This window comes from Podarcis liolepis, assembly GCF_965112155.1.
Source record: "Podarcis liolepis genome assembly, chromosome: 1".
Classification (NCBI taxonomy): Eukaryota; Metazoa; Chordata; class Lepidosauria; order Squamata; family Lacertidae; genus Podarcis; species Podarcis liolepis.
Window position 1 is genome coordinate 31,890,023 of NC_139554.1, and position 18,855 is coordinate 31,908,877.

The 18,855-nt window shown below is 44.5% G+C and overlaps 1 protein-coding gene across 2 annotated transcripts in view; it reads left to right on the plus strand.

Moving 5' to 3' along the window:
- The window catches only part of SYNDIG1L (synapse differentiation inducing 1 like), a 97,785-nt gene that overhangs the window by 69,964 nt on the left and 8,966 nt on the right, over positions 1–18,855 (plus strand). For both annotated transcript variants that reach the window (XM_083510190.1, XM_083510189.1), the window contains exons 2-3: positions 9,847–10,324; positions 13,570–13,707. In XM_083510190.1, the coding sequence (XP_083366316.1) occupies positions 9,908–10,324; positions 13,570–13,707 (555 nt within the window). In that variant the 5' untranslated portion in view covers positions 9,847–9,907. The remainder of the gene's footprint in view (positions 1–9,846; positions 10,325–13,569; positions 13,708–18,855) is intronic.

Here is an 18,855-nt window from a genome sequence, read left to right on the forward strand (position 1 = left end):
TGACTCCAGGGACAGCTGAAAGTGGATGACTTCAGACTCGCATAGAGATGATGGACACCAGCATCTAGTCCAGTTTATTTATTTCACTTCAAGTGCCATCATTGTTCAGTTCAATCCATCTTTAATGTCACTGTATCCCGTGTGTGTGTGTGTGTGCGCGCGCGCGCACGCGCTTAGCTTTTCCTGTGCTATGAACCATTACTAGCTGCTAGTATTGCACAGTCTAACAGAGTATGGATGAGAATACCAATACCACCCGTCAGCATATGGCAATGGATTTTAAATGAGAACAGATCATGGTTGTTTTTAGCAAATTTTATCTGTTTCAGATTGAATTGAGTTTGATTTCTTATGTCTTGAAAGCCTGACGCTGGGCAATAAGCCCCCAGTTTGAACAAAATACACTTTAACATGAGAAATGTCCAATCCGCTTTGCAGATCTGTGGGTGATGTGCTGGGCTTTAGCTATGTGCGTTACCTTCCCTAGAGAATCCCTCTTCTTTATTATAAATTACATCTCAGTCGTGCCAGAAGCGCTGCAGCTGTTACCCAAACAGGAGGTCATAGTGCCTGTCTCCGTAACTTTGTTCTTTGCACTCACGCACCGACTGTGTTCCCATGTCACAATAAGCCGGGCTTAATGGTTTTCCGTGACTGTGCACATCGATCCGGCTTTGCTCTTCCCCGCTGGGAAAGGAAGCAACACACTATGATCCTTGGCTTAGCTCTACATTCTGCCCAAGGATCATGGCTTATCTCTGCAAATAACCCATGCAGGGCCAGCCCAAGACATTTGGCTGCCTGAAGGGCAAGTGTGCCCCCTACTATTCCACGGACACAGGACCACTGGGTTGGCAGCTGAATCTTAGTTCAGCACTGGGGATGGGACAGCGTCCTACACTGCACCATCCTGCACAGAGCAAGCCCATATAGCTCTGTCTTCTATCACATTGCCTCCCTTCCCTGTCCCCCAGCACCTGCTGCCTGAGGCAGCAGCTTCATTCTGACTGTGCTGGGCCCGGGGGTAACCCAAGTAACGCGGTCCAGGTCCAGTCCCGAATCCCAGGGTTCCATGAGGAGTCAGTCCGACACGGCCAAGGCAGGACATGAGGCAGAAAACCAGGCAAGGATCACAGGCAGATCATAGGAATGAAGAAAACTGCCTTACACTGTTAGACCAACAGAATACAATAACATGAGAAGAGCTTGCTGGATCAAGCCAATGTCCTATCTCGTCCAGCTTCCTGTTCTCCCAGTGGCCAACCAGATGCCTGTCAGAAACCCGCAAGCAGGATTTGTGCACAAGTTCTGTGCTGGGCCCGGGGGTAACCCAAGAACCGCGGTCCAGGTCCAGTCTCGATTCCAAGGGTTCCGCGAGGAGTCAGTCCGACAGGCTCAAGGCAGGACACGAGGCAGGAAACCAGGCAAGGTCAGGCACAGGATCACAGGCAGGTTGTGGCAAACAGCAACGTTGCTCCCGCAACCTGGGACGGGGTCCAGCAGCCTTTTAGCTCTGTCGGGGTAACTTCTGGTCTTGATCCCCCAGTGACTCACCTCCCTGTCTTGCCCAAAGGTGAGCACTCCTCCTGCGAGTACTCAGGTCTCTGCTTCTCTCAGACATCAGTCTCTGCAGCTCGGGAGATGTTGGTGGGCTACTAGATCCAGAGGCCACCTCAGCCTCTCCTGACCCAACTGGTAGTGGAGCAGCTGTAAGTGATTGCCCAGCTGAAGGCAACGAGGTAATCCCCGCATCCGGAGCCAGGGCAGGCTCAGGCCCCTGACTCGGCCCAGCTGGTGCTTGTTGCAGGGGAACCTGTGCAGACTGGGACTCTTCAGGATCAGGCCCCAGACTAGGTTCAGCTGCTGCCTGAGGCAAAGGATCCGGTGTGGACTGAGACTCCTCTGGCTCCAAGTCCAACCCAGAGTCCTAGGCCATCACACCGACTAATGGCAGCACCAGCCCTGAAACTATGATTGGTAAGCCAGGAACAAATATTGGCTTCCAATTATGGTTGGTTTGGAGTGAAAGAAGCCACTACATATGCCAGGACTTGTTGTGTTTCAGTATAGTGCTTTTTGGACCTCTTGAGCTCTGTAGTTTGAATACTGCAGAGCTTCAAAGTGCAGTTTCAATTTCCAGTCTTGTTTTGTAGCAAAAAAGGACAGATGTGTTTAAGAGCCCTGCTTTGTCCTGATATGCTTTCCTGTCCCCACAGCACAACACAAGCCATGGTCTTTAATTTGAATGTAATGCCAAGCCAAGGATCATAGTTTGTTGTTTCTATTTGCTAGCAGGGAGGGGTGAATTGGAAGCAATCATGGTAAACCATTGTGGCATCCTTTGTCAGAGGATCCATAAGGTTTTGCAAATTTAAGAAACAGACTACAAGCTTTCACAGTCCCTATCCTCTTATTTCCTATGCCCATCTCTCTCTGTGTGTGTGCTGCGATGGAGAATTGATTTGTGAGTTTGGAAAACTCGCTGGCATTATTGCATGTAACACCCTTGAGGATTAAGTTAAAATACAGCTGATTAAATTAAAATTAAAATACAGTAACTGATGGGGTATCACAACTAGCTCCTCCTCCAGGTGCAGTTCCAGCTACAAACAAGAAATGAGGCTGTGTTGCTGTAGCTCCACTGCATAGTTTATCCGCATTGTTATGAGGCCTGTTCTGATGTGAACCCACGAGTCATTTCTTACCTTTTGGGGTTCTTGTTATCTTCGGGGTTTGATCTTATGGTGGTGAGGACCAGGAATATCTCCCATGTGCTTTAGAACAAAGCTGAAGATTTAAGGGAAATCTCCCCCCAGAAAACAAGAGGAAACTTGATAGTGACATCTTATGTCTTGAACAGGTTAGATATGATGGATCAATGCCTCTAAACTCTGAAAAATGCCTGTGAAAACAATCACTGAGATGCCACATGTTTGGAAATTGCCCTTATGGGCATCTTTCTTTTTTAATAGTCATTAATAACTCAGCCTGTCTTACCTTTTCTCTTCATGGTACCATTTTAAAGAGAAGTGCCCTTTGGGGTGGTAGCAAGCACGTGAGCATTTATTGAAACGTGGAACCATTTCTATCACAAAGGACCACCCAAGAAAGGAACTACCTAAAAGAGGCATCACTATTTTACACAATCTCAAATGGCTCTCAAAAATGGCTGTGTTTTATACACTCCTAGTAGTCAGTGAAGGAAATGACCTCCAAGACCTCCACCTCACCTCCTGCTAATGTAAAATTGTACTTTTCATGGATTGGTGCTTTGTCCACTCTTAACTTTGTCAGTGGAAAATGGAAGAGGTTTTTGCCATGGTGTCACAAGCCTGTACAGCTCAATATCAAAGAACCTCCCATTCATCCTAGAAGTCTTCACCCTTCCAATCAAATAGAAGGGTCAGACCAATGATTCATCTAAGCATTAGCTCCCAGAGGACTCGAGGAAAGGTCTTTCCAAACCCTCTTTCTGGAGAGCTTTCACTGAAGATCAGCAAAGCATGTGCTCTACCACTGGCTCTGTAAGCTATTCTGTCATCCCTTTTAGCTACCTTAAAGGTAAAGGTAAAGGACCCCTGACAGTTAAGTCCAGTCACAGACAACTCTGGGGTTGCGGCACTCATCTCGCTTTACAGGCCGAGGGAGCCAGCGTTTGTCCGCAGACAGTTTCTCCAGGTCATGTGGCCAGCATGACTAAGCAGCTTCTGGCACAACGGAACACCGAAACCAGAGCAGCGCACGGAAATGCCATTTACCTTCCCACCAGAGCAGTACCTTTTTATCTACTTGCACTATTTGGCATGCTTTCAAACTGCTAGGCTGACAGGTGCTGGGACTGAGCAACGGGAGCTCACCCCATCGTGGGAATTCGAACCTCCAACCTTCTGATCGGCAAGCCCAAGAGGCTCAGTGGTTTAGACCACATCGCCACCCAAGCAAATAAAACTGTGAGCAAAATGCCCCAGCCCCCTTTTTGCCACAAAATGAGAGGAAACTGACAACTTCCTCAAGCTTCTGCTTCCCCTGCAATTTGGAATCAGATTACTCTCCCTGTTCACACAGCCAGTCAGTCCCTGCTCCAGCTCATGTCAGGTGGGTGGGTTTGCTTTGTGTTACTTATTCCTTATTTTACTCCATGATTGGGAAGTTCTAGGATTTCACAAGAGCGCAGCAGTGCAAATATTGTCATTGAAAAGACTATCATTGGGTGTAACACAGGCCAGGCTACTCTCCACTGAAGGCACCACCCCTCCCCATCCCTGGGGTCTTACGTTTCTGGTTGCTGTACTACCCTTGCCCTTCATAGCTGCTTAAATCTGGCTGGGAGGGCATGACTGGGTGGATTCTGGGTGCAGTGAACAGGTCTCTGCATGAGGGAGTGGTGCCAGCCATCTTGATGGAGGCAATAGTGTGGCCATTATTGGAAAAAACTACCCTGGACCTGATGGCATTTTACAACTACCACCCTTTTGGGTGCCCCATGGCTGTGGCAATGCAGCTACATGCGTTCCTGGGAAAAGCTGATTCTTCAGAATACATTCATCCAAAGCCACCACTCTGGAGGGACCCATAGAATCACAGGTTATTAGCCTCATAGCAGGCTAGCAGAATAATCTCTGAGTTGATAGCTTTTGTGCTCTTATTTAAAAGTCTGGCCTAACATGCATGACAATTGTAGGAATCTTTAAAAGGCGTTGGCATTAATCTCTGTCTAGAAATATCACTCTCCAGTTAGGAAGCCTCTCCCCTTGGTCACATAAATCAGGGTGGCCTGTGAGTGGTGAGAGAAAAGGAATCTGCACAAGCTTCACAGCACTGCCATATTTGTTACTTTCAGAAGTAAACATTGGTGAGGCCTTTAGTACCAGATACAGGTACCAGATTAAAAATCAGCTGAGGGCATAGTCAGACTATGCCGAAATGGCGAAAATGACCGGGAAGATTAGAGATCAAGAAGATAATAAATTTAATAAAGAATGGGGGAAATTAATAAGTTACTTAAAAGAACACTGAGAACAATTAAAAACATTGGCAGGATTCTAAAAAGCACTTGCAATGTAGCTAGAACTATGGTGTGAATTAAGTATTAAGAAAATATGGAGAGCATTATAAGATGCAGTCGGAAATGAATAATGATGGAAACCATGGAAGGGTGGAGAGAAGTCCGGGGGTTCAGAGAATCCTATGTGTATGTGATTTAGTTGTGATGATATTTGCTAAAGGTAAGAATGAATAAAAAATATTTCCCCAAAAAAATAATCAATTGAGGGCAGGAGCAAACCTCCAACAGCTAGTTACTTGGAGGAAGGATAATCATTGCTTATGTTGAAGTGAGGTTTGTGGCAGTGCAGAAATGCCTCGGTACAATCTCATGTAGGCTTTTGGCTCCGATGCTTCCTTCCCCCCAATGTTTTACGCTCCCCATTCCTGAGTTTGTTTAATCAAAACCGTCTGGTAATATTTTAATTTTCTTCAGCCACCGGGATAATTCCAGTGCGACTCTGTGTAATATACTTTCATCTGAACCGTGTTCATTAATTTGTGTTTTATCCGTCTTCTTTTTTTAAAAGACCATTAACAAAGTTCTCTAGTAAAAGCAGACAGAATGTTGAAACCTGCTGTGCTTAGCAGAACCCTTTCGCCAGCTCTGCGTGCTGCTCTTTATCAGTCCTTCAGGCAGGCTTCAGTTCACTCACGAATTTCCCCATCCATCTCAATTTAAGATAACGCTGGCAGAAAATTGTCATAAAACTAGCTCTCGAGGACTTTGCGAAAATATAAAAATTTGTTTGAACAAGAGGCATTCCTCACAAATCTCTTATATTCATTGCTGGATTCATATCCCCCAGATAAGTGATTTCACTGAACATTGCTTCACCAAAATATAATTTACATTTACATAAAATTAATTGTCCTCATCTCTTTCCCTTCTTTCTCAAACGTGGTACGATGGCATGGCAGTGTGATATCCCTGCAAATATCACAGCATAATATTAGCCGGTTACTAGACTATTCCAAGTTCATATGTGTATAAATACGCAGAGGCATTATCAGATGCAATCCTGCTCTAGGATAACAGCAGCACGTTCATTGATTTTAATGAAGTAGGATATAAAGCTCTTGTGTATATATTAGGGTTGTACAATATTTTCATTGGGTTTCCCCTAACGTTTATGTATAAAAATTGACAGGAGCTAACAGGTAGAATTGTTAAGATGGATTGGTAGTTTAATATTCTGGAAAATTGTTGATTGCATCAAAGATATTTCATGTCATTTCCCGCCCAAAAAAGCTCTGCTTTCAAACTTTCAATTTTTTTTAAAATAGATTTTTATTGGATTTTCATATACACAGTCAGAAATGTAGACATAAGAAAAAAGAAAGAAAAAGCAGAAAAAATAAAAAAATAAAAAATTCAACTTCTCAGATCATTTTACAAATCCAACTGGACTTCCCCACATCTTCCGAACCCAGCGTTCTTTACAGTAAAAACGTCAGCAATTTGTTACCTTGTTTCATACCTTATTGTATCTTTCAAATATTATGTTTCTAAATTCAAAATACTATTTCTCCATTACTTGTACCTTAAAATAAACATAATAAAATTATTTCAAGTCTCCACCTTTTCTTTCTTATAACTTAATTTCCAATTCACTAAATCAGTTTGCTGAAGCTATAATTTCCAAATCATGCACCTTCTTAACATTCATACAATTTATAATGTTTCTGCAAATAGTCCTTGAATTTTTTCCAGTCCTCTTCCATTGTTTCCTCTCCCAAATCTCGGATTCTGCCAGTCATTTCAGCCAGTTCCATGTAATTGCTTTCAAACTTTCAGCCAATAAAGTAATATGAACTAGAAATTCTATCACATACTTAATGAGTAAGGCACTGGGGGACTTGTATCAGATACAGGGGGGAAATGAAGTAAAACATCAGTCAAGGGAGGAGCATTGGTGAGATATGGGGGGGGGGTAAAAAAATCAGCTGAGGGCAGGAGGAAACCTCCAACAGTTAGTTACATGGAGGAAGGATCATCAACACATTGCTTGTGTTGAAGTGAGGTCAGTGGCCCTGCAGAAATGCCGCTATACAATCTTTGCACTGCTATATCAACTTGCTAGAGGGCAACGCTGCTGACCTGCTCTCTGTGGAACTGTAGCATCGCCAGTATGGATAGCTGCAATATCTCCTAACCATCAGTTCAGCTGGAATCAACTGATATAAGGGACTCGTAGGATTCCATAGCAATAAGGCTGCAAGGAGTGTTGCAGGACCAGCTGCAGGCTGCCTGAGGTGCTTGGGGAGTAGCCCAGCCCATGTGTCTCCTTGATAGCCAGTTTTGCCTCCTGACCACAAACCCTGACGTAGAAACATAGAATTGTAGTGTTGGAAGGGACTCTGAGAGTCATCTAGTCCAACCCCCTCGCAAAGCAGGAATCCTGCCCATAGCTGTTCGCAGAGCCGTCTTTCCCATAGGGCTTAGTGGTGCGTCACGCCAGGGCGCCAGCCTCTCAGGGGCGCCCCAGTGAGTGGGGGAGCTGCGCGGCTTTGCCGGTGGCCTCCCCTTTCCCTGCATGCCTGTCAGCTGTGCCCCGCCAACCATAAGGCTGGCAGGCGTGCAGCTTTCCTCCCAAGCCTCTGCAGGGATTGCTCTCCTCCCGAGGAGGCTTGGAAGGGGCGCAACTTCACTCCCAAGCCTCTGTGAGGATCGCTCTCCCAGAGTGGCATGGGGGAGAGTTGTGCCTCTCCCATGGCTGGCAGTGCACAGCTATGGCCATCCCAACACTATCCGTGGTAATTTGGGGGTGCTGGGTGGATATTTGCACCCTGGCGCAGCATCTGCCCTGGCTGTTCGCACTGACCCACTGCACCCCCTGAGGATTGCTTGATATTACATGATGGTATGTGATACAGTGGTTTCAGTGATGTAGTAGAGCACAGGCCCAAAGTGGGAGTAAATAAGGGGGGCTGTTGGTTTTCTGTAACACATCTGCACTGTTAGTAAGTGATGCTCAATCCCTGGCATCTCTGGATGGAGCCAGGAGAGAGCCCTGTCTGCAGTCCTGGACAGGTGCTGCCAATCAGTGTGGACAATACTGAGCTAGATGGACCCAATGGTCTTACTGAGTATGGCAGCTTCCTGTGTTCCTAGACACTAGATATAAAAATATAACCGCATAGACAAGATCCCATAAAAGTGATAGTACTTCCATAGCAAGCAGCCTTTCAGTTTTCTTTTTTCATTCTCATTATTTCCACTCTCACCTTGCGAGCTTCAGAACTCTTGCTGCAGTTTTGTGTGGTGGTTTTTAGCATGCAAAATATATTACATTTACCAGCATCACTCACAAATGAAAGGGCTGTAATTCACAGCATGTCCCGCTTGTTTATAATGCAAGGAGGGTTTCTGCAGGGGATGCCAACCTCAGGTCTATGCCAGGACCATCTGTTATTCACTGTAGTTCTCCAGGAAGTTATGACCCAGCATGAAGAATACACTGCGCATTTACATCAGATTCTCCTTCCCTTTCTCAAGCTGCCAAGGAGAAAGGGCAGCGCTCAACACATGCTAACCGTCATGATGGCTTTGACCTTCTCATCTTATCACATGGCTCATAGTCTGATCTTACTACCTGCCACAATGATTCTTGACAAGAAGACTCAAATAAAGGCAGTTTCAAGCCATATTTTGGCAGGCTGCGGAGAGATGTACATGAATTCGTGGACAGTAGCACAGCCAAATGCTTTCATTTACCATCAAAAACAGGGCATGTCTATAGCGAGCTCCTGTTTCTCATTGCTGAGCTCTTCTGATTTTCTGATTGCCCAATTATCCAAGTGCTATATAGCACACAGTCCAGATCTTTAGTACTTTGATGGTTGCAGTACAGTACAATGCAGATTTCATTTTCCGCTGCAGCATTTTAACAGCCAACTTTTCAGATTTTCACATAGATATAGGTTGTTAAGACCTTTAGGGCGCCCAGTATTAAGTACTCACAACTGTGTTCTCCCGCCCCTACCCCTCCCAGAATGGATGGACTACAGCCTTAAGTAAGTTTAAATGCTTTACTTACAGTAATCAGAAGTCTCACTCATGCATCATTCAGTGCTACAGCAGAAACAACACAGGTAAGGCATTCTTGGTTACAAAATACAGAAGTTGGCCTCAAACACAGAATTGGAAACTGGAGCCCCAGCCTCAGACATCTTCTCAGTTACATGGTTCAGAGAGGAGAGAGGGGAAGGAAGGAAGGAAGGAAGGAAGGAAGGAAGGAAGGAAGGAAGGAAGGAAGGAGATACAAACCTTACTCCTTCCCTCCCTGAGGGTGAGGGGTTGTGACCTAGCCATACCTTCTCTAGAAATTTACAGCTCTCTGGTCCTTAATTCCTTCATTTCCTAATGAATGGGTTAGATATGCATTGCTAGGCTTGACTACAAAATCTCCCAAAACTTCAGCACACATCTGAAAAAGATCTCCATCAACTTACCCTCAAAGTACTATAGTTTAGGTTCTCTGAGTCAAGGTGCATGCTGGAATTTATCTTATATGAGTTCAATCCCAGTATTTCCATCAACACAGACATGCCCCAGTGCTAGTTAACATAACATAGTTATTGCTCTTGAACCACTTACTCTAGGGATGGGAAGCGTGTTGCCCTCCAGATGTTGTTGGTATACAGCTCCCATTATCCCTGACCACTGGACATGTTGGCTGGGACCAATGGAACTCCAACGACACCTGGAGGACCACAGGCTCCCCATACCTGACTTAATGAGTGCCCTGACTTTTATGTGCCCTCTAATTCTGCCTCCTTTTTCTTTCATTTGTTCTTCAGGGTAGTTTGTTCTCTGTCATCCATCTGTCTTAGAAGCACCTCGCACTGAGCTTTCAGCAAAATGGAAAGTGTGAGTGAACTCCAGAATCCCCTGTTGGCCAAGAATAATGGACACCTTCATGGCAGTTACAGTTACCACCAGGATTATCCTGGCCACCGTTGCCAGGGTAAACTGTACTCCTATATCTTCCAAAATTCTGGCAATGCGAGGACTCACCAACTGCTGGATGCCAGTTCTCTTCAGCTGGCTGTTGAAGCATTGTACGGCCCAAATTTCATCCTGGTGAAGGATGAGACCAGTGTCAAAGTCAAGGACAACAAAGGTGAGAGTTGTGAGACAGCCTTCATGGGAAACAAAGAGCATCCTGCTGAGGCCTCTGATGTGCAAGAAACCCAAGGGAGGTCCCTGATGGAAAATGACATCAAAATCCAGACAGTGTCCTATGAAGTGGAAGAAGAGGAATTGCAAGAATATGAGGTAAATTTTGGAGGCTGTGAACCTATCTTGGGACTTATTTCTGAGTAATCATGCTTAGGACAGAGAAGTAAATATAGAAAATATAATAATTGTGATGTATGTACATGATAGTAGGAAGAACTGAGGTAAATGTTGCATGGGAACTTCTCACACCTGAGAGACAGCTTCCTTTATTTCTGAGGAATTAAGCCTGAGGGTTTAATGCAGGGGTGAGCAACTGTGGTCTTAGGCTTCAGCCTAAGTTTAGGTGGCCCTCAGCCTGATTTCAAAAACCCGCTGCAAGCGATCAGTTCAGACTTCCTGGCAAGAGGAGAAAGGGGGGGAAACCACGCCTTCTTTTGGTTCTGGCCCCACACATCACTGGCTTCAGCTGCACCCAGAGTTGCCATGCAGCCCCTGACAGATTACCCCAAAGAGAATGCCCCTCTCAAAAGAAAAAGGGTTTTCCACCATAATATAATACATTAAGAATAATACGACTAGAAATAATTATAGAGAGGTGTGTAGTTAGAATGAATTATTTTAATAAGCTTGTTTTAGGCTCACATCCAGAATTTCTAATCCATTTTAGCTCACAATTTATCAATTTTAGTCCTAATGCAAGCGAGGGACATTGCTAAAGATGAAAAACGGCCCTGTTTCACTGGCACTCAAGAAAAATAATTTTCCATGGAAATCCCAAATCCCCAGCTAGTGAGCTGAGAATTTAGCTTGAAAGAAAAACGATAATCTATTTCCATGCAGTGATTTCTGTTAGGATTTTGCCCCACGTCCGAGTGGCTGGAGAAGATGTGGTTTATTATATAAACTCTGCAAAGCCTTCCCCCCGCCCTTCTTCTCCTGTGTGAAACTGTTAAGAAGGAGGAGAGAATATGTGAAAGTAGAGCTGAAAAGAAGAAGGTCAAAAGAGAGAGTGGGGAGTGAGGGAAGACTGTAAAATACTTAACGAGAGGAAGAGTAGGAGGGTAAAAAACGCTACTTAAATGCCATGGTGGCGATAGATGTCCTAGAAATATTATATCAAGACGACGTTGGCAGAAGCAGCTTTCGGTCAGGGAAGAGAGAAATCAGTAGGACGCCTATTGCTTCGCATCAAGGGTTGGAGCTGACAGCAGTGAGTGGGGGCTTCTAACACGGTTTCTGTTATTATTATCATCACTTCCAGCATCATCACTGTTATTATTATATTGCAGCTTTCTGGGTTACTATTTCACACTGAGTTATTTAATAACGAAAGTGTCCTTAAGCACACTTAACTTGAAAGCAACTTCCATTAAAATGAATGGAACTTTCTTCCAAGTGAATAAGCTTGGGATTGAGCTATAAAGCAACGGCAGCCGGCAGTATAGTACAAATCAAACAGTTGCAATTCTTTATCATCTGGTCCCAAGGTGGCACTTGGGAACGGCTTTCTTTATCGGAAGAGATGCCTCTTGTTGAGGCATCGCCTCCGACATTATCAGGAAGTAGCTCCAGAAGGGATAGGACACACACAAAAATAGATGTTTATTCCATTTTACTATAAATATATGCCGGTATCTCCATTGATTTAAATTGACAAGTCTTGGTGTTTCAGTTTTTCAGAAATAATCTAAAAGGTATTCAAGACTTGTCTCCCATTCTTAATACTGGGGATCTCCCTGGTAGTATCAATAGTAACTGTATCCTTTCTATGGCAATTTGGTAATATAGCCAACCATCCTTTAATCTCAGAACTTCTCTATGTCAACTTGTCAGTCTAAATCTGGGGCCCTCAACATGGAGCTGGTGGACACAGTAGCACCCTCAGACACACACCCCTTAGCACCCATAAAGGCACCTTGCCACTCTCATTTTTTACTGTTTCTTTTAAATGGGGTGTTGGGATGGTGGTTGGGGGTTTGCCTGTTTTTTTCTAGGGGGTGTAGCTTTCTTTCTTTCTTTGGATGCTGTTCTTCTAACTTGTTTTATCAATGCAAGGATTTCCACTTGTGCAATGGAACTGCACCCCCCGCACACGCGCATGCCTTGTATGGTACCCTTCCCAAATCTGCTCCAGAGGTTTTGGAGGAAACCCAGAACAGATTTAGGGAGTCCACAGGAGAGGAGAAGTGGGGAATTCAGTTGCACTTGTGGAAATCCTTGCTTTGATGGTACGAATGGATACTGTTCCGTGGGGGCGGGGTGAGTTGGGGAGGATAAATGTTTTGGAATGGGATGTTTTGTGGCGTCCACAATAGTTTCTTAAACCTCTAATTTTGCTTCTGGGCCCAAAAAGGTTAAGGACCCCATGCCTACATATTCCATTACTCTTTTGATTCATAGCTGGGTAGTTAAAGTACCAGTAATTTCCATTTGCAGGATTGACACAGCCAGACTTAATTGTCAATCTTAGTAATTCCCATAGTCATTCTGGGAATGTGACAGATTCAAATTCTCAATAGTCTTACCTTGGAAAAGCCCATTAGAATTAATGGTCCCTTCTGAAACAAGTGACTTGGGGACATCTTTGTTGAGTTGGCATAATGCGGATACCAGCTTCCTCTAGGGTTCCTATTTAACCATCCATCTTATTTATCCAGCTCAATTATGTTTGTATGGATTATTTGTTCTGAGTTTCAAGTGCATTCGTCAGTTGCACATTTTTTTGATGTTGTGTTTTAGGATAAGCATGTTGTAAGACAAGATACATATAGACATATAGAAGAATGCCAGCAATGCATAGATTGCTGAAAACCACATGTTTCTTACTCCCAATATTCTCACTGAACTCCTACTGAGGTCTATGAAATACCTGCCAGACCACTCCAGATTAAATGGTTTGTGGACTGAAGCCAAGAAGATTATTCTCAATCAGCATACTAAGCAGTACATCTGCTGCCTAATAGACATCAAGTATTTTCAGTCTGAAGATGGGGAAGTATGGTGATGATTGAGGTGGCGCCCTGTATATCATCTCTGTTGGACATCCAGTTCCCAAAAGATCATTCATATTAGCCGCTGTTCTTTGGCAGATAAACATCCTAGCTCATAGAGGCTGACTCTGTATCGCTTGAATGTGTGATGGACACGTCCCGCCGACGCTCCCATCACAGCGCTTCCTGCCCCATGAAGTTCATCTGCCTGCTGCTGTATATCAGGAGAGAAAGTGTTGTCACAGCAGCAACATCAAACATGTGTAGTGTAAATTGGTTACATGTTCTGCTGCTGCTGAATACTCTGTGGGTCAGACTTACAGTGTGCCATTGCCTTGATTTGCTTTCCAGAGTGACTCCTCCAGTGACAGCGAGAGTGAAGATCATTTTCTGATGCTTCCCCCACGAGACCACCTGGGCTTGGCAATTTTTTCAATGCTCTGTTGTTTCTGGCCTCTGGGAATTGCTGCTTTCTACTTTTCTCAAGGGGTAAGAATTTGCGTGTGCTGATGTTTCCTGCTATGTACTGTGTTCTTCTTGTCTTAGGGAACTATTTTATAAAAGGCCTGTCAGGGCTCGATTCACTACTGTGCCAAGTATATTGCAGTCCCACGCGACTAGGACCCCTGCTAACATGAAATTATCTGGGAAGTTGCTGGGATGTGGAGTGTGTGTGTGTGTACCTAGTGCCAACCCCAAACATGTCGGTGCTTGATGGAATAAATGCAAATGTCACTCCATATTTTACTAAAAATTTCCACCACAGGGAAATTTTTGCCACCATTCATCCCTCACCGCCCCCTTTAATGCTACCCCCAAATCTGTCCTCATTCTATCAAATGATAGGGCTGTTCTTGTATCAGGCTCAAAACAGTGCTTGGATCCTCATCACATGGCAAAGCAGCAGTGTCCATGTTGTCATGAAGCCGACAGGATTTGCTCTCTGCATTGCAACATATTTCAAGTGTGAATTATGGGAGTGCATGGGTGCGCGGCTTTATGTGTGAAAGTCACGTGGGACTCAACCGATAACTCCTAATAGGATCAACTGTTCTTTAAAGCAACACTGAAACCTCACAAGGTACCGTATTTTTCACTCTATAACACGCACCAGACCATAACACGCACGCAGTTTTTAGAGGAGGAAAACAAGAAAAAAAATATTCTAAACGAAATAGTGGATATATGATTTTTGTGGTTCATGCTGTGGCCACAGACATGTGATCTGACAGTGAGTTTGGAGTAGCCCAATGCAAAAATCCTGAGGATCCATGTGGATCCATGCTTTGTAATCACGGAGGAGGGAAGGAAGGGGAACCATGGATCCTCTGCTCACGACTGCAGCAGATCCCCCCCGCCACCCGCAGGCATTCGCTCCATAACACGCACAGACATTTCCCCTTACTTTCTAGGAGGAAAAAAGTGAGTGTTATGGTGCAAAAAATACGGTAACTGTAAGCACTGCTATTCCCAACCTGTAAGAAAAGAAGCTGAACTATCCAAAAGGGAAGATGGATCGGACTGTTGTACAGTGGTACCTTGTGTTACGGACGGGATCCAATCCGGAGGCCTGTCCATAACCTGAAATGCCTGCAACTCAGAGCACTATGTCTGTTCAGGTGCGCGGTGCGATTTGGCACGCATGCGCGAAGTGCGGTTTAGCATTTCTGCGAATGCGCGAGCGGCAAAACCCGGAAGTAACACATTCCAGTACTTCCAGGTTGCCACGAGACGTAACGCGAAAGTACACAACACGAGGTATGACTGTACATTGAATAGCTGTGCAAAAAAGAGTTTTTGGCAAGTACAGCCTTTCCACTTTTATTCACAGGCTAAATTTTCTATGCTCTCAACATTTTTTAAAAAAATAATGGCAGTAAGCAGCATAAAATCAATCATGAAACTACATTTGTAAAACAAGGCCACTGTGAGAACAAGATACTGGACTCGATGAGGCACTGGGCTAATCTAGCAGGCTCTTATGTGCTTAAAAGACATCACAAATCTAGATAACATTAATACATCAATGAAGCTGGATCACCTCTAAAGGAAAGGTGAACAGAAGAGTTTGAAACAAGTGCCTTAATGTCAATACTGTAGGTGCTTACCTGATGCTCCCTGGAAGCACATTCCAGAGGGTAGGTGCCACCACACTAAAGGCCCTGTTTTTAGTGAGCATAAGACAAACTTGAGGAGCATACAGCACTAGTAAAGTGTGTCTCCCCCAAGGATTAAATTGGCCAGGCAAGATATGGTATTCCCAGAAATAACCCATTGCTCAGGGCTTTATATACCCATAGTAAAACCTTAAAGTTGCCCTAGTAATGTAGTGGTAGATAGTGCAAATCTTCCAGCACAGGCGTTACAAAGAACACCTACTTCAGCAGCCTTGCTGCACTATGGCATCATCGCAAACATATATCTGCTGATCATCCCTCTTCCAACTGTTAAAGGTTACAGGAGCCCACTCTCCTTTTGCTTCTGGCTGCTCTCCTTGTAAATGAAACACCTGTTTCTGCATTTTATGTAGTTAAAGGATACATAGCCTGCCGTCTGACAAATTGTCAGAGTAACTTAAATAAAGTGTAATCCAGCAAAGTACAGTCTACTCAGAAGGTAAACCTGAACTTCAATCACGTATCCGAATGGAGAGAAGGATGGAGAACATTACATTCAGGAAGGGAGCAGGGCAGACAGAGAACTCCACACACAGCCAAGCACATTTAACAGCCACCATCTCAGGAGAATTTATTTTCACTGTTCCCGGCACACACACAAAATGCTATTCCTTAAGCATTATTTTTGGCCATATATCAATCCTCTGCTACATCACTCCAGCCACAGAATGACAAAGCTCTGTGACAGATGGCCAAGTGTCTTCAACAGGGTCAGTGAAAACTTGTCAGCAGCAGTGGTGCTCTGGCAGGGGCACAGCTCTGGGCCTTTTTTCACAGCAGGAGCAATGACATCATCTCCCAGAGTGCCAGGGCAATTGATTGACTTTCCTTGCTCTAGGAAGAGAATGAGGTGATGATGAGCCTTTCAAGTTTTACATTTGACAACTTAGCAGTAAAGAAATCAGAGAATAATCATGCAGAGGCTCTAAAATTCTTTTTGATGGGGTTCCTATTTCATACCAATGGTTTAAGTGGTATAATTTCCTTGCAAGATTTTCTAATTAAAAGCTAAATGTTGCACTTCAGCTGTCTCAGTCTGTTTTACAAGTTATTAAAACTCATTGTGTTTTACAAGCTGAATCTCTATGGTCAGAAATAAGCATCAGTGAGTTCATTGGAGCTTATTTCTGAGAAACTATGCATGGAATTGCAGTCATGCTACAGAGAATAGTAAGATGGGTTATCTTGTCTTAAGTCTAGCTAGGAACCTGCAGAAGCACCCAGCCTTGTGAGTATGGGGCAGTGGTGGGGAACCTGTGGCCCTCCAGAAGTTGTTGGACTCCAACTCCCATCAGCCCCAGCTAACATGGCCAGTGAACAGGGATGATGGGAACTGAGGTTGAATAACATATGGAGGGCCACAAGCTTCCTATCCCTGCTGTAAGGGCAGTCATAATGAGCTGCTGTTCTTCAAAATTTACCGCTACACCATATTTCAAATACCTCCTCACCAGTGATTTACACCATGATATCAAATTTTCCCTGTATTTAGTCAAGAAAAGGAAAGAAACCTGCCAAACACATCCCCAAAATACCGTAGCTTGTAAATCACATTATGATTATCCAATATTCAAAGTCTTTCTTCCTCTCACCTTTCAAGTCTCAAAGCTGACAATGTAGCCACCCTGGCTATACTCACTACAATAGACGTGCAGGATATACAACTGCTTAAATAAACAAAAATATTGTCCCCAAACTTTGTATTTATGAATTGAATGGCAATTCTATTATTCTTTTTTACCCTACATCATCACCCAATTCTTCCCTGCTCTGACAGCACTTCTGAGCTTGGTCTCATTTTTAAATAATTTTTATTAACAGGCCAATCACATCACATTAATTCCAAATAACAATAATTCCAAATTACACAGCCAATTTTTTAAAAAATTTTGTTGGGGGTACCCATGCTTCAAGCTCAGAAAGGGATCCGATCATCTCTCTTACTACTGCTTTAATTACACAGTTCTGTCAAAATAATATTCACAGTTCTGTTCAATCTTCTCTTTGTTGTTTTCCTCATCTTCTTGTTATCTCCTTTCTTTGTGATCTCTGATAATCTCCACAAGCGGGTTGAAGACAAACGTCGTTGTTCCCTGTGTGGATTTTACACTCATCCAAGAGCCATAAAAGTAGACAGACGCCATTTTAACACCTCCGTTCAAAACATTCCGACAGTCTGTCCTGATCTCCCCAGGCCCGCCGCTCCTCATAAATTTTCGCAGGGGGCCCTGCTAGGCCGAACCCACACTCCAACGAAGTAACAGCCATAGTCCTCCTCCTCTTGGATTCCTGCGGGCGGGCCTGCCATGATAAATCTCTTTTTATAACTGCATCACAAAGGACTTACTTTCGTTTCCTGATGCTCCCATAAGCCACGTCCTTACATAGTAATTAATTTCCACACAGTTCTTATTCCTCCTGCTTGTGATCAGTAATTGCAACAATTCTTTTGGGGGGGGATTATTGGGTACTCACATAAGACAAAAAAAGAAAAGTTTTTCTCCCCCCCCCTCCTTTTCAGTCTCGCTCCGACATACCGATCCTTTGATGAATCTTCTTCTTGATTTATTCCTCTTCTTGATTTATTGTTAAGTCCAGCCCGTCGCTTCTCTTCCCAGAGATCCCTTTAGTTAGCAGTCCTTACTCCCGATCATCGCTTGAAGGATGTGCGTTTGCTTCTGTTCTGATTGTTTATTTTGAGCTCCTGCAACTAGCTGCGCAGATCAGAGACAGCGTCCAGGAGAGTCGACCGACACGAGGGCTTTTGTGCCTAGTGCCCTCACCCGCTTTCGAATCTGGGGGTGAATTATGGGCACAGCAGGCAAGGCAGCGTTCCCCATTCCCTTGGGGTAACGAGAGAGGCTGCATACTCCCATAACAGCCTCTTAATTACTTTGTGTGAGCCGGAGAGATGGTATTGTCGGCCATCTTCCGATGCGCCCCCTAGCGGCCCCCCCGCTTCTGAGCTTGGTCTCATTCACAAATTTCACCAGTAACCTCCTGTTCTTCTCCTCAGGATCCGTAATGAATAGGGAATGTGTCTCCCAATAGTGACTGCAGAGGAAGTTCACTTGTCAGGAAGCTGCCCTATACCAATTCAGACCATTGGTGCATCTAGCTCAGTATCACCTTTACTGAGGGACGCGGGTGGCACCGTGGTCTAAATCACTGAGCCTCTTGGGCTTGCTGATCGGAAGGTTGGCAGTTCAAATCCCTGCAATGGGGTGAGCTCCCGTTGCTCTGTCCCAGCTCCTACCAACCTAGCAGTTCAAAAGCATGGCAGTGCAAGTAGATAAATAGGTACCACTGTGGCAGGAAGGTAAATGGCGTTTCCGTGTCATGGGGTTCTGTTGCGCCAGAAGCAGTTTAGTCATGCTGACCGCATGACCCAGAAAGCTGTCTGTGGACAAACGCCGGCTCCCTCGGCCTGAAAGCGAAATGAATGCTGCAACCCCATAGT